This window comes from Caretta caretta, chromosome 4 (genome assembly GCF_965140235.1).
Source record: "Caretta caretta isolate rCarCar2 chromosome 4, rCarCar1.hap1, whole genome shotgun sequence".
NCBI classification, from domain to species: Eukaryota; Metazoa; Chordata; order Testudines; family Cheloniidae; genus Caretta; species Caretta caretta.
Window position 1 is genome coordinate 85,035,364 of NC_134209.1, and position 13,886 is coordinate 85,049,249.

At 42.8% G+C, this 13,886-nt stretch overlaps 1 protein-coding gene across 5 annotated transcripts in view; it reads left to right on the forward strand.

Annotated features, from left to right (window-relative positions):
• Window positions 1–40: 40 nt before the first annotated feature.
• Window positions 41–13,886, forward strand: part of WDR17 (WD repeat domain 17) — a 121,567-nt gene continuing 107,721 nt past the window's right edge. Inside the window, exons 1-2 of one of the 5 annotated variants that reach the window (XM_048847788.2) lie at window positions 70–261; window positions 5,679–5,827. In XM_048847788.2, coding sequence (XP_048703745.1) covers window positions 5,819–5,827 — 9 coding nt within the window. In that variant the 5' untranslated portion in view covers window positions 70–261; window positions 5,679–5,818. The other 4 variants (XM_048847784.2, XM_075127811.1, XM_048847789.2 and 1 more) reach the window with 4 other exon arrangements.

A 13,886-nucleotide genomic window follows, 5' to 3' on the forward strand; every position in this document is an offset into this window, starting at 1 on the left:
TCCCCCGCCCCTTAACGCACAGCTCTTCTTCTTCCGCCTCCCCAGCTGCTCCGTTGCTACGGTAACTAACCCCCGCTCACCACGTGCTCAGATTCGGGCACCGCCTCCTCCTGGCCCCCCCAGCCCCGGGACGGTCAAGCGGCTCTCTCCAATCAGCGTGGGTCCGGGCGGAGGAGGCGGGCCCCGCTCGTTGCCTGGGTGACGGGTTTTGTTGGTTGCAGCCCCCGGCCCCGGGGACAGTGGCGGTGCGGGAGCGGCCAGGTAGGAGCTGGGGCCGGTTGGGGAGCGGCTGCTGGGTGACCGCTGGGGGGGGCGGGGGCTCGCACTTGCCGCGGGCAGATGCACGGGCCGGGGCAGGGGGGCTGCTCCTGCACCCCGGGGCCGGGACGGCGGCGGCGGCTCGGGGTGTCCGTGCCCGTCGGGGGTTTGTGTTTCACATCAGCCGCCTCCGGCCAGCCTGGAAGCGCTTCCTTCGCCTCGGCTCGGCGGCGCCGGGGGAGGGCGGCCCGGGGGAAGGGTCTCTGATTGGCAGCCTGTCGCACACTCCCCCCCCCCCCCCCCCGCCGAATTATTTTCTGATCATCAATAAACTTTCTTTGGGGGACTTTGTGTTCCGCCCCCCCCCCCCCCCGTGGGAGTCGCAGGGCGAGAGGGTGGCCGGGAGGAGTGCCTGGCTTCAGAGATACTTGCTGGGTTTGCAGGGAAAAGAGGGAGGGTCACTTTACCGGTGAAATCCTGTCTCCGCGCTAGGCAATGGCAGAATTGGAAAATCTGCTGAATGAAAGTCACACACATGCACAAAGGTAAATTTGAAAACAAGCCTAACCCAAAATAAACTTAAGGGCCTAAGAATTGCCATACTGCATGGGACCAACGGTCTGTCTAGTCCACTATCCTGTCTTTGACAGTGGCTGTTGCGGCAATTTTGCGGAAAGCCACCTATCTTCTGCTCCTGTTTTCTGGCAGTCAGTGCTTCAGGGTCACCCTGAGCATAGAATTACAGCCATGAACATCTTCGCTAATAGCCATTGATGGATCTCTCTTTCATGAATGTATCTAGTTCTTTTTTAAACCCAGTTATACTTCTGGCCATCACAACATCCCATAGCAATGAGTTCCATGGGTTATTTGTGCATTATATGAAAAAATACTTTAAGGTGTAGGTGCACAATGGATTTATATAGGGGCATCATGTTTTCTGTCTTATTTTCTACTCTTTCCTTGTTACCCTTTTTTGATGGCTGCTGTGCATTGAGCCGAAGTTCTCAGAGACCTATGTGTGATTACTCCAAAGTCTCTTTCTAGTGTAGTAACAGGCAAGAGCTAATTTATAATATATCATTATATATGTAGTTGGGAGTATTTTTCCAAGGTGCATTACTTCACACTTGTCAGTGTTGAATTTCATCTGCTTTTTGTTGCCCAGTCACCCAGTTTTTTGAGATCCCTTTAATAGACTCATAGAACTGGAAGGGACCTCAAGAGGTCATTTAGTCCAGTCCCCTGCACTCAAGGTAGGACTAAGTATTATCTAAACCATCGCTGAGAGGTGTTTGTCGAACCTGCCCTTAAAAATCTCCAATGATGGAGATTCTACAACCTCCCAGAGCAATTAATTCCAGTGCTTAACCACTCTGGCAGTTAGGAAGCTTTTCCTAATGTCCAACCTAAACCGCCCTTGCTGCAATTTAAGCTCATTGCTTCTTGTCCTATCCCCAGAAGTTAAGAAGAACAATTTTTCTCCCTCCTCCTTGTAACAACCTTTTATGGACTTGAAAACTGTTGTGTCCCCTTCTCCAGACTAAACAAACACAGTTTTTTCAATCTTCCCTCATAAGTCATGTTTTCTAGACCTTTAATCATTTTTGTTGCTCTTCATTGGACTTTCTCCAGTTTGTCCACATCTTTCCTAAATTTGTGGTGCCCAGAACTGGACACAATACTTCAGCTGAGGGCTAATCAGCGCGTAGTAGACCAGAAGAATTACTTCTTGTGTCTTGCTTACAATACTTCTGCTAATACATCCCAGAATGACATTTGCTTTTTTTGCAACAGCATTACACTGTTGACTTATATTAAGCTTGGGATCTGAGGGTCATGGTGGATCACTTTCCACAGTACTTCTTCCTAGGCAGTCATTTTGTATGTAACTCTTCTCAGTCAGCTCTGGACTTAAGAATCTTGAGTAATTTTGTATCATTTGCAAAAATTTCCACTTTGTCATTCACTCTGTGACAAGTTCTCCCTGGGATGCCACCTAAAACTGGGGTACCACTGAGCCCTCTGACCCACGAGCCTGGGCTGCCTCTCACACTGTATTGCTGTGACAAGCTGCAAAGCCCACCAGCTTGCACTTTCACCAGCATTCATATAGGTAGGGACACACCCAGCTGCAGTCACATGCAGGCGCTCTAATCACCAGCTTCCCAGCCTCGGACCCCAGAGTAGTACTGTCCTGTCCTGGTCAAATCTGGCCAGTATATGGGCTTAATACCTGGTCCGCTTCTCCTTCCATGTGAGGAGAACAATACACACTTGTGGTAATCAAGCAGAGATTTTCCCCAAGCACTCCAGTCAAAGCTCACTGGTTTAGATAAAAACAAAAACAAGTTTATTAACTACAAAAAATAGATTTTACGTGATTATAAGGGATAGCAAACAGATCAAAGCGGATTACTTAGAAAATAAACAAAAAACACAAACTAAGCGTAATATACTAGATAGAGTGGATATGAATTAGCAGATTTTCACCCCAAGAGATGATACAAGCAGGCTGCAGATTCTTAAGAGGCAAGCTGCACTTGCTTTACATCTTGGAATCCCTCAGTGTTTCATACACAGGCTAGAAATCCGATTAGCCTGGGCCCAGCACTTCCCCCAGTTCAGTCTTTGTTCCTCAAGTGTTTCCAGGAGTTTTGTTGGGTGAAGAACTGAAAATGATGTCACTCCCTCCCTTTATATATCTTTTGCATACGGCAGGAACCCTTTGTTCCAAAGCTTGGTTCCCAGACCAGTCTGTGGCAAAATCCTGACATCCCAAGATGGAGTCCAGCATCATGTGACCTGGTAACATGTCCTTGCAGTGTCTTAGCAGCCATCACTCACAGGCTGTCTGTAGCGTTTTCAGTAAGGGTCACCAGGTAGGAGATAAGCTTCTCGGAAGACCTGTTGTTCTTTCTAATAGCCCATTGCCCTGAACAGACCCTTTACAACCAGCTATTTAGACTGAAAGCATCTTGTCTGGTGGGCGTAAATGAGCTGTCTAATCAGTTCGACACATGAAGTAAAACTCATAGTCATAGATTTTAAGGGACTATTACAATCACTTTTTCTGACCTCCTGCATGACACAGGCCATAGAAATTCACCTGGTAATTTCTGCATCATACCCAATATACTTTTGTTAAACCAGAAGTTATATTTTGGAAATGCAGTGTTCTTGTAGTCACGTCAGTCCTGGTACATTAGAGAAACCAGGTGGGAGATGTAATATCTTTTATTGGATCAACTTCTGTTGGTGAGAGAGACAAGCTTTTCAGCTTACACAGAGTTCTCCTTTAGGCCTGGGAAACTTATTCAGAGAATTACAGCTAAATGTAAGGTGTAACAGATGGCTTAGTGTAAGTAGTTAACACATATTTCAAGGGACCATTCAAGGTGAACTGGCGCATTAACCCCTTTCAGTCATGGGGGGAAAGAAAGAGGGGGTTGTTAGTGGGTTATAGATTGTTATAATAAGCCATAAATCCAGTGTCTTTATTCAGTCTATGATTTTTTGGGTGTGGCAAAGTTATGAGTTTAAGTTTCCAGTTCATCTTTTGAAAGTGTTGTGCAGGTTTCCTTTGACATGAGGACTGATAGATCAAACATAAAGTGATCACTTTGTGAAAAAGTGTTCACCCACAGGTGATGTGGTGTTTTTGTCTTCTCATTTTCTTGTCTGAGTTCATTCAAGCATGTAGTGATTGGTTTCACCCACATACTTGTTATTGGGGCATTTAGTGCACTGGATGAGGTACACCATGTATTGCAATAGGCACATGTAGGACCCATGGATCTTGAAGGGTGTGTTGATAATTATAGCAATGGAGATATGTCTTTAGGTTTTGCATCTGTTCTTCTAGCAGGGTCTAGTGCTGCTTTGAGTTGATGTGTCCTGGTATGTAGGAACATGCTTCTGACAATGAGCTTGGAGAGGTTGGGGGATTGTTTGAAGGCCAGAAGAGGAGGTTCAGGAAAGACTTCTTTATGGATGGGGTCCCCATCAAGTATGGGTTGCAGTTGTTTGATGGTACCTGGTGTGGGTTCCAGTGTGGGGTGATAGGTGACAACTAGGAGTGTGTGGTTGGAGGGGGTGTTGTTTCTGTATTGAAGGAAGTTCACCCGGAGTATTTGGGTGGCCCGTTCCATGAATCAATCTACTTCTCTGGTGAAGCGTCCTTGTTTGGTGAAGGTGGTTTTGTGTGTGTATCCTGGACTTTTTCCTCTGAGCATATCCTGTGATATCTGAGTGCCTTTTTGCAGATGATAAATTTTGTGATGTATTTGGGGAGGTTACTGGATCTATGAAGATAGGTGTGGTAATCTGTGAGTGTCTTGTATATTGTTGTCTGTTGGGTTCCATTGTTGAAGGTGATCATGGTCTCCAGGAAGTTGACGCTAGCATGGGAGTGTTTGAGAGAGAATTTAATGGACAGGTGGTGGTTGAAATTTGTGGTGAAAATCCTGAGGGAATTTAAGTCACCTGTCTAGAGGATGAAAATAGCATTGATGTAGCTCAGGTATATCCTTGGTTTTGTGGTGTGCTTGTCTAGAATTTCTTCTTCAAGATGGCCCATGAAGAGCTTGGCATACTGGGGAGCCATCCCAGTACCCATGGTTTGGACAAAGTGTTTGTTGTGGAATGTAAAATTGTTATGGGTAAGGATGCAGTGGATGAATTTGGAGTGGATATCTGAGGGCTGTCCATTGTCTTGTAAATATTTGAGGCAGGCAGCTATGCTACCATTGTGAAGGATGTTACTGTATAGGAAAATGAGGTCCAAGGTGACAAGGATGATGTTCTGTGGAAGATTGTTAATGTTGCAAAGTTTGTGGAGGAAGTCAGTTTTGTCTTGGAGGAAGCTGGCCCTTTGCATGATTTGAGGATTGTTTCTACGAGTCCAGATATCTTCTGGAAAGATGTCCAGTTTTGATATTAAGATTGAATGCAGTGATGGAGAATGAACAATCCATGAAAGGATGTAGTGCAAACAGTAAATTCTTCTCACTGTTAAAAATCTGTTTGAATTTGTCTCGTTTAGACTTCTAGCCATTGGCTCGTTTTTACGCCTTTGTCTGGTAGACTGAAGAGCCCTCTGTTTAAAGTGAATCTTCTCCCAGACTAGGTACATGGATTATAATCAAGTGATCTGTTAATCTTTTATTTGATAAGATAAATAAATTGTTTTTCTGTCACTGTAAGGCAGACTTTCCAGTCCTCATAACTCAAGTTGCAAAAAGTCAAGAAATGCAAAACCAGTCATAACTCAGTTGCTGTTTGCTTATGCAGAACAACTGTTCCTATTTGTTTCAGCATGATGTATTATTCTTTATTTTAAATTGTGTACTGTAAAATGTATACTTTGGGGAAATTGGTGAATTTAATTTTTGTATTATTATTTTATATTTGTATTGCAGTAGTGACCAAAGGCTCCACTCAGGATCACAGTCTGCTAGTGCTACTTGCTGAACAAACACACAAGGAGCCATGGTGCCTTGAAGAATTTACAATTAAACAGACAAGACATAAACCTAGTAATAGAGATCATATAAGCAAAATGTCAAAGGTACATGTCTAGTTCTATGGTGTATGGTTGGTTTTTGTTTTTTTTTTTTTTTTTACATTTTCACCTGAATGCCATCTCCCTCCTCTTTTGCCTTTCCTTCTCCATTCTTCTGTTTCAGTTTCTGGATCATGTTGATCCAGTGGTCCAGATCCTGACCCCAGTGTGGCCCATTTGCACTGGTCTGCCTATGCAAAGGGGGCATAAAACTGAAACAAACTAGTAAGAGAGGATTCCCCTGGCATGAGGAAATTTTCAACAGGTATGGTCCCTCTACCCCAAGTAGGAGTTCAGACTGAATGTGGCTAAAGTGAGCTTCATTCCAGCAAAGAATGGCTGATGTAACAACCCCACTGTTACAAGTTAGCATAAGTTAGACAGGCCCTGATTTGTGCCAGTAGCTGAGCTGTGCTCCAGCATTAGGAAGAAGGCAGAGGTGGTGTACAGCCACCTTTTTCCCCCCACTTGGGTTCTGTACTAAAACACTCCTTAGCTGGGCCAAAGGATCAGGGCCAATGTATCCTCCTTCGCCTTTCCCTGTCATAAATTCAGACTAAGTGTGGAAGGATAAGGGAAAAATGCCTGTGAGCTGGTGCCTCTGGTTCAGTTACTGAAAGTGTCTACAGACATCAAACCTCCTCCTGCATTTTTTGATGGCTGCTCCAGCGGCCTTCTATACTGTGCAGGGAACAGGGTGGAAAGGCTTTTACCTCCACTCTGTGGGGCTGCCTTTCAATGTCGGAAGCCAGCACAGCTTCTTCTTTTTTGGAGTCCAAACTATATAGTATTACTATTGCATGAACACTTTTTCATTTAGTTATATTTGTGGAGAAAAGGGAATGGATTAACCGTATGCTACCTTGCTTTTGCACTTGGACAATATTTAATGTGGAATTCCAGAAGGTATTTCTGCTTTTTAGACAAAAAAGAATTTTAAATTGGTACATGTTACGTACCCCTTGACAAGAAACTGTAGCATGTATAAGAATCAGTAACTCAGGGTTCTACATTTCTATTCATGCATTAAGCACGTTTTTCTGTTTAAAAAAGGTACATTCTAATGACTGAGCCACAAAATAAAAACATCCTGTTTATTGCAGAAGGGAGGGGAAACAAAGGAGTTATGAAAACATTTATATAGTAAACATTCATATAGTTGGAGGTATTTATTTTTCAAAATTAGCAAGGCTGAAATTTACCCTTCTCTAGATAAAGATATGTGATTTGTATGCAAGAGATTATACAGGGTTTGACAGATAGGAATTATACATCTATGTTAGAGGGTTTTGGGTGTGCTGACATTTCTCGACTCGCTTGAGAACACAGAATTTAGCAAAACAAAATGGCCAATAAAGTCTTGTTTTTAGTTTTGAAAAAGTAAAAATATTTAATACACAATTTGAAAGATGCGTGGGAAGTGGTTAGCTCAGCACTGCATACAAATATTTTTGTGCAGTAGAGAACACATTGCTTTGCCATATGAAATGTATCAGACTTCATAGTATTACATATTTTCCTTGAGAAACAAGGTAGGTGAAAGTCTTTTTTTAATTGGACCAACTTTTGTCAGTGAAAGAGAAGCTTTTGAGCTTACACAGAGCTCTTCTTCTGGTGTCTTCAGGAGTGTAAGCTCAAAAGTTTGTCTCTCACCAACAGAAGTTGGTCCAATAAAAGATACTACCTCGCCCACTTTTTCTCTCTAATATCCTGAGACCAATGTGGCTACAACAACACTGCATGTTTTCTTTTAGAAATATTCATATTTACATATGGGAAGGATAGTACTGGTGTAGACCCTATTTTATTATTATTATTCAAATTTATAGAGTAGTATCAAGTGGCACTGATCCAGGCAGAATTTCCATTCCCATTGTGGAAATTTAAAGGTAACATTCTTCGATAATATTTCTATTATTTGCATGTTATATTTCTGAAAACCATATCTTATTGTTGATTTTTGCACAAAATGTCAACTGACTTTACTGGGAGTTCTGCACATAAATCTGTATCAAGATATGAAAGGAGTGTGATCAAAAACAGTACTTGAAAATATAAAAAGTCTGAGGATACATCTAATTGTATTATAGTTAAGTCCCTGCTGAAATTGCAGGATCATCGTCAAAAAATTGCAGCTGAGTTGCAGATAAGCTATGGAAAATTATGGAAAAGTAATAATGGACCTTATTATTTGTGGTAATGAAGTACATTATTACTTTTCTGAGATTTTCCACTGGTGGCTTCCTGGCTCCGGCGGAGGTGTGGGGGAAAGAAGCCTGATATTGAGGATTCTGCAATATCGCAAGTTAAGTAGGGTCCTAATTATAGTGTCTTCTGACCACTTGTGGGCTGACGGTGGTGGAAAAATGTTTAAAATATTTGTTAGTCTACAAAGTTTGCGTTGACCAACATTTTTAGAGATTGAGAAGTTGTTGAATAACATTGCTTTTTTTTATTTGAGGGGGAGGGGTTTTTAGTTACTGCTGATAACGTATGGATTTTCATGAGGTGTTCTTTTGCTGGACAGTGTTTGAGATTTACCTGGCCAAATTCATTTCAGATGCAACTCTTCTGAAGTCAATGGGATGAATTTATCACAAAGTGTCATATGAATTATTTGGGGTTATTGAAGTACCATGTCTTCCTAACTTTGGTTTGATTGATGTTACAAACCATACTCAGAGTGGAACTTATAGTAGTCACTGTGGACATTAAATTTCTTCTCTTATGGTTATCATTCTCTTTTTATGTGGGAAATTGAAACTAAAATTAATTAGAATTGAAATTAAAATTAATCTATATATTAATTTAGCTCAAGCATACTGGCTTTTATTTCAGTGGTCAAGAGAGGTTTTTTTTTTAGGGGGGGTAGTGTTTTGAGTTTATTTAAGTAAAGGAGGATCTAAGAGGACTGTCAAGCAACTACAAATTTTTTCTTGCTGCTGCCAAATCACTTAATTCTATTTCCCTTTATCTATTCTAGTTTTGGACCTCTCTTGAAGAGGGACTGTCAGTCTTGCCAGACTGAGGTGGTTTTGTAGTGTTCACAACTGGGGGAGTAGGATGAGGTCATCACTCACTTTCACTTGTAGCCTAATAGGATTTGAGTATTGTGTCCTGAGGGGAAAAGTGTTAACTGCTTTGCCTCCCAGCTTTCAAGATACAGGCTAGTCAAGATATAGAAGTGTGTGTGTGTGTGTGTGTGTACACACGTATGTTCGTAAACACACACACACAATGGAACATATGGAGATTTGAAATCACACAGCTATTTTGGTGGCTGGTGATGTAGTGAAATTAAATCCTCAATCAAAAAGGCAACTGGCCCCAAATAACTCCGGAAGAACTGTTATATCTGAAGTGGTCCTATTATATGGTCCCTAGTTAGATATCAAGGATAAAATGGGCCATTTTTCTTTAGTTTGTTAGTAAAGAACACTGCCAGTGCCACGTTCTCACTTTCCAAACCTCTTCTCCCAGCAAAATCTTTCTTTGTAGTAAAGTGCAATTTATATAATGAAGTGAAATCCCTTCTAAAAATGTTTCTATAATACAGGTAGCATCTGAGGAGGAGATGGGAGGAGAGAAACTCAGTCACAAAAGTCTTGTACCCACGACACTTGCTTTATGTGCCCAGTTTTCAAGAGACCAACTCCCCCTTTTTTAAAAAAAAAAATTTTAGCATGAGCTAAGGATAAGATGTGACTTTTACCATTACTTTCTCAGATGGTATGTGACTGGAAGGAAAAGGTATGTGCCAACGTACAAGGAGTACAAACAAATCCCTGGTCATCTGTTTGCCGAGTGCTGTAGAAAGCAACTAAGAAACAGAGAGAAATACTGAAAAGTCTATTCTCCCTAAAAATTGTTATAGGAAAAAGCAAAAGCTATGTTATTTGTTTTGTGTGTCCCCACCACTGAGCACTTCCGAAATATTTAAAAGTAGGAGCTGCAATAATAATATCTCTTTCTACCTTCCCAACCTATAGGAGAAATAACTTGACTAGTTTCTATGATATTTGTTTGTGACTAAATGGGTGTGTTGTCCACATGTGTGAAGACATTATTGAATAAAGGCTCCATCCAAGAAATGAGTTTTGCGATTGGTTCTAGAAGTGATACCCAGGGTTATATTTTTTTTTTGAAGGAATGTATTCCATACTCTGTCTAGCACCTGTGAAAATTCGGTATTCTGTGCTCATAAGTCTCCCCCTATTGGTTGACAGTGAATTGAACATAGCTGTAGTGGGAGATGATGATGATCGTAGAGGAAGAGAGGATCTCTCAGGTTGCTGGAGCCAATCCCATGGAGAGACTTTAGTATCAGGGCAGAGAATTTGAGTTGCATTTTGTATTTAGTGGAAGATTCTAGTGCAGAGAGGAGCTTCAGGATGACCTGTGTTGCTATGCACATGGGCTGCTGAATTTGTAGTTACTCTGGAGGTCATGAATGCACGAATCGCAGTGTCCAGTTCAGAGTTTCATGGGATTGGAGTACTGTCTTCTAGCGAATAGCAGATGGAAGTGGATGATTTTTGGTGTCATGGTTGTTTGAGCATCCAGTGGCACTGAAGAGTTTAAAAGGACCCCTTAAAGATGCTGAACACTGCATTCCTATTCTGAGAAGAGATGCCTTCTGTAATTTGGTATGTTATGTGGGAAACAGGTTCTTCAAGGATCTTCTGTCTTCCTAATAGGATCACCCGAATCTTGCAATAAGAAATCTGGGAGATGGTGCACTTTATTTTTGTATAAAGGAGATGTAAAGCTGGATATAATCTATATACTGTTGGCACTTCAGTCCATTTTGTCTCATCAGCTCTCCCAACAATTTCATAAAGATGTGGAATAACATGGGGGAGATGACTGAGCCTTGTGGGACTCTGCATGTGAGTGTTTTGTAGCTGAAGATAGTATTTAAAGTTATTTTTTCCTTTTTATCAAAGTTTTTTTACTTTCTTTAGATATTTGCAAGATATGCTGTTCTCTGGGGGCTCATTCCTGTTCCCAGTTAAATAAGTGGGAATAGTATCAGGCCACATATTCTCATCTGAACATTATCTTCTTAAATCAGTGTCAGATACTGGACATTTTCCCCTTCAAGAAAGACATAGTATTATACTTAAGATATGCTTTTAGTGTTTCTTCTTTATCTTTATATGTCATACATATAACATGCTTTGAACATTATTAAGAACGCTGTGGCTTGGCTTGACCAGACTGCATACGCCAAATAAAGGTCATACATGCAGAACACAGTAGTTCTTTCTAGGGTTAACCACACGAGATAACATATTTAAATACAGCACCTAGTGTAGACAAGGATAGTTATGTGGTGCTTAAAAAAAGCATTAACTAAAGGATGTTAGTTAATTTTGCACATAGGAATTTGTACCAATTTAACTAAATCTGTTTTTAAAATATACTTTGTTAAAATGGTGCAATTTATGATACAGGAAAAGGTCATAGACAAACCCTGTAAGGACAGCACAACATAATGTATGCAACATGACGAACTTACTGAGACAAACTTATCTTTGTGGACTAGACTGGATCAGTACTCATTCTACAGAAACCAGGACAGTCCAGCATTCAGTTGTATACAGAGGAGATAGTTATTTAAACAGCCCCAAGCTAGGGCCAGCATTTCAGATCTAGTATACACTAAATGAATAATTTTGCTCCATATATAACATGCAGTCTTGTACATAATGGGTTTAACTATTTTATAATTATTAAACTTTCCTGATTCTTAAATATTCTGTATAACCATAATAGGGTCAGCACCCACCTCTCACAAGTGCCTCCTTGTGTGCCAGCAGTCTCTCTGTTTGTGGAGTGGGGTGGCACCCACCTCTCGTGAGCACCCCGGTGGTTGATGGTTTCTTTGGTGGGTCTTCAGTGACTTAGCCCTCCATCCAAGTCTCACACACTATCTGCACATGGATCAGAACAAATCCCTTCTGGGGTATACAGTCTTTACCTCTCCCAGCCTGATATGCGGTGTACCCCCAGAGCAGGTGTGGCCAACCTGAGCCTGAGAAGAAGCCAGAATTTACTAATATACGTTGCCAGAGAGCCACAGTAATATGTCAGCAGCCCCACATCAGCTCCCCCTCCCCGCTCCCAGTGCCTCCCACCCCCGGCAGCCCCACTGATCAGTGTCTCTCCCTCCCTCCCCATCAGCTGTTTTGTGGCGTGCGGGAGGCTCGGCGGGGGAGGGGAAGGAGTGAGGGTGTCACAGGCTCAGGGGAGGGGAGGGGCTGGAGTGGGGACAGGGCCTGTGACAGAGCCAGGGGTTGAGCAGTGAGCACCCCGCGACACATTGGAAAGTTGGTGCCTGTAGCTCCAGCCCCAGAGTCAGTGCCTATACAAGGAGCTGCATATTAACTTCTGAAGAGCTGCATGTGGCTCTGGAGCCACAGGTTGGCCACCCCTGCCCCAGAACTTCCTCCCTGGAGACACTGTCTACCTGCATCCTTCCCTGGGCTCAGTCCTTACTGAATCCCAGCAGCTAGCCAGGAGCACCTTCTTAGCTCCCCTGGTCCCTGTCCACACTGAGCTGTCCATGGTCCTGCTGCTCTTTAAGTCAGCCAGGAACACAATCCTCTCCCAGCTCCAGGCAGCAACTGACTGACTCCGTTTCTGCTGCTCCTTTTTATATGGGCCTCCTGGCCCCGATTGGCTGTTTCCCCTGCAGCCACTCTAAGCTGCTTGGAGCATCTCTCTTCTGCTCCTCTCTGGGATGGGATGGGGCAGGATCCTGAGACCTTCAGCAGAGGGCTTCTGGGCCTAGTCTACCTGTCACAATACCCTTCAGAGAGTTTGAATGGAAATTACTGTTAAGCAGGAGTTGCAATTACATTGTATGAGTATGCATACATATACACAAACATATATATTTTACTTTCTTCCCAGGTATTTAATATGGAAAAAATAACACATAGACTTATACAAAAGCCACAACCAAAAATATGTACCAGGATGTAGGAATGAATAAAAATACATTTTTCATAGTTGAAGTGAAATAATGGGGTTTTAGCACCATGGAAAGACATTGAAAATATAGGGGAAAATGTAACAAGGCCTTGAAAATAATAGATTAAAAAGTTAAAAGGAATGTGACAAGACAAGTTTTGGAAAAATGCTGAGCTGAAAATGTGGCTGATAAGAAAAAGAGAAGCCTCTAATTATCAGGAATTGTTCCAAGTAATGTAAACAGTTACCTTTAGTGTATCAGTGTTACCTTAAAGTAGGAGACCCAAGTCATAAATGTCTTGTCTACTCAAGGAAGGGAAAGGGGTCAACCCCAAACTTCCCAAAACTGGATCTTTGCTAAAGTTAGCAATTAGCAATGGCATAACTTGTCTGTTAAAGAATAACTCTTAAAAGATTCATTATTAGGTTGGAGCCAACGAGTCCAACATGGGTTTGAGCACCCATGGCCTAATCATGCTGTAAGTACCAGATCTTTGTTTATAACTGTATGTTGTTATGGCTGTGATGATTGCTTAGGCACTGAAGGCACATTTGATGCAACTGGATAAATACAATTTGGCCTTCAAATTTAATAAAGGAATTATGATTAAGGCTGCGAGTTTGACATGGAGGTCACAGATTCCATGACTTTCCAGGACCTCTGTGACTTCTGCAGCGGCTGTTGTGGCTAGCCTGGGGGCTGCCTGAGCAGCTAGGGTGGGAGGGGGTGAAGGCCCTGGGCAGCATTTACCTTGGTGGGGGCCCCCGGAATTGGTGACATGTCCCTCCCTTCCTCAACTCCTAGCTCTGCATCCTGCCTCTGCACACAGGCACCAAGCCTGCAGCACCCATTGGCCATGGTTCCCAGCCAATGGGAGCTGCGGAGCTGGTGCTTGGGGCAGGGGCAGCGCATGGAGCTAGGAGCTGAGGGAGGGACGGACATGTCCCTACTTCCAGGGAGTTGTGAGGTGCCAGCCCCACCCACCCACCCCCCAGTACCAGCAGGAGTACCAGCAGGGGTCCCAGGCTGCCCCGCCCCCAAGATTTAGTCTGGGGTATATAGTAAAAGTCATGGCCAGGTCACGGG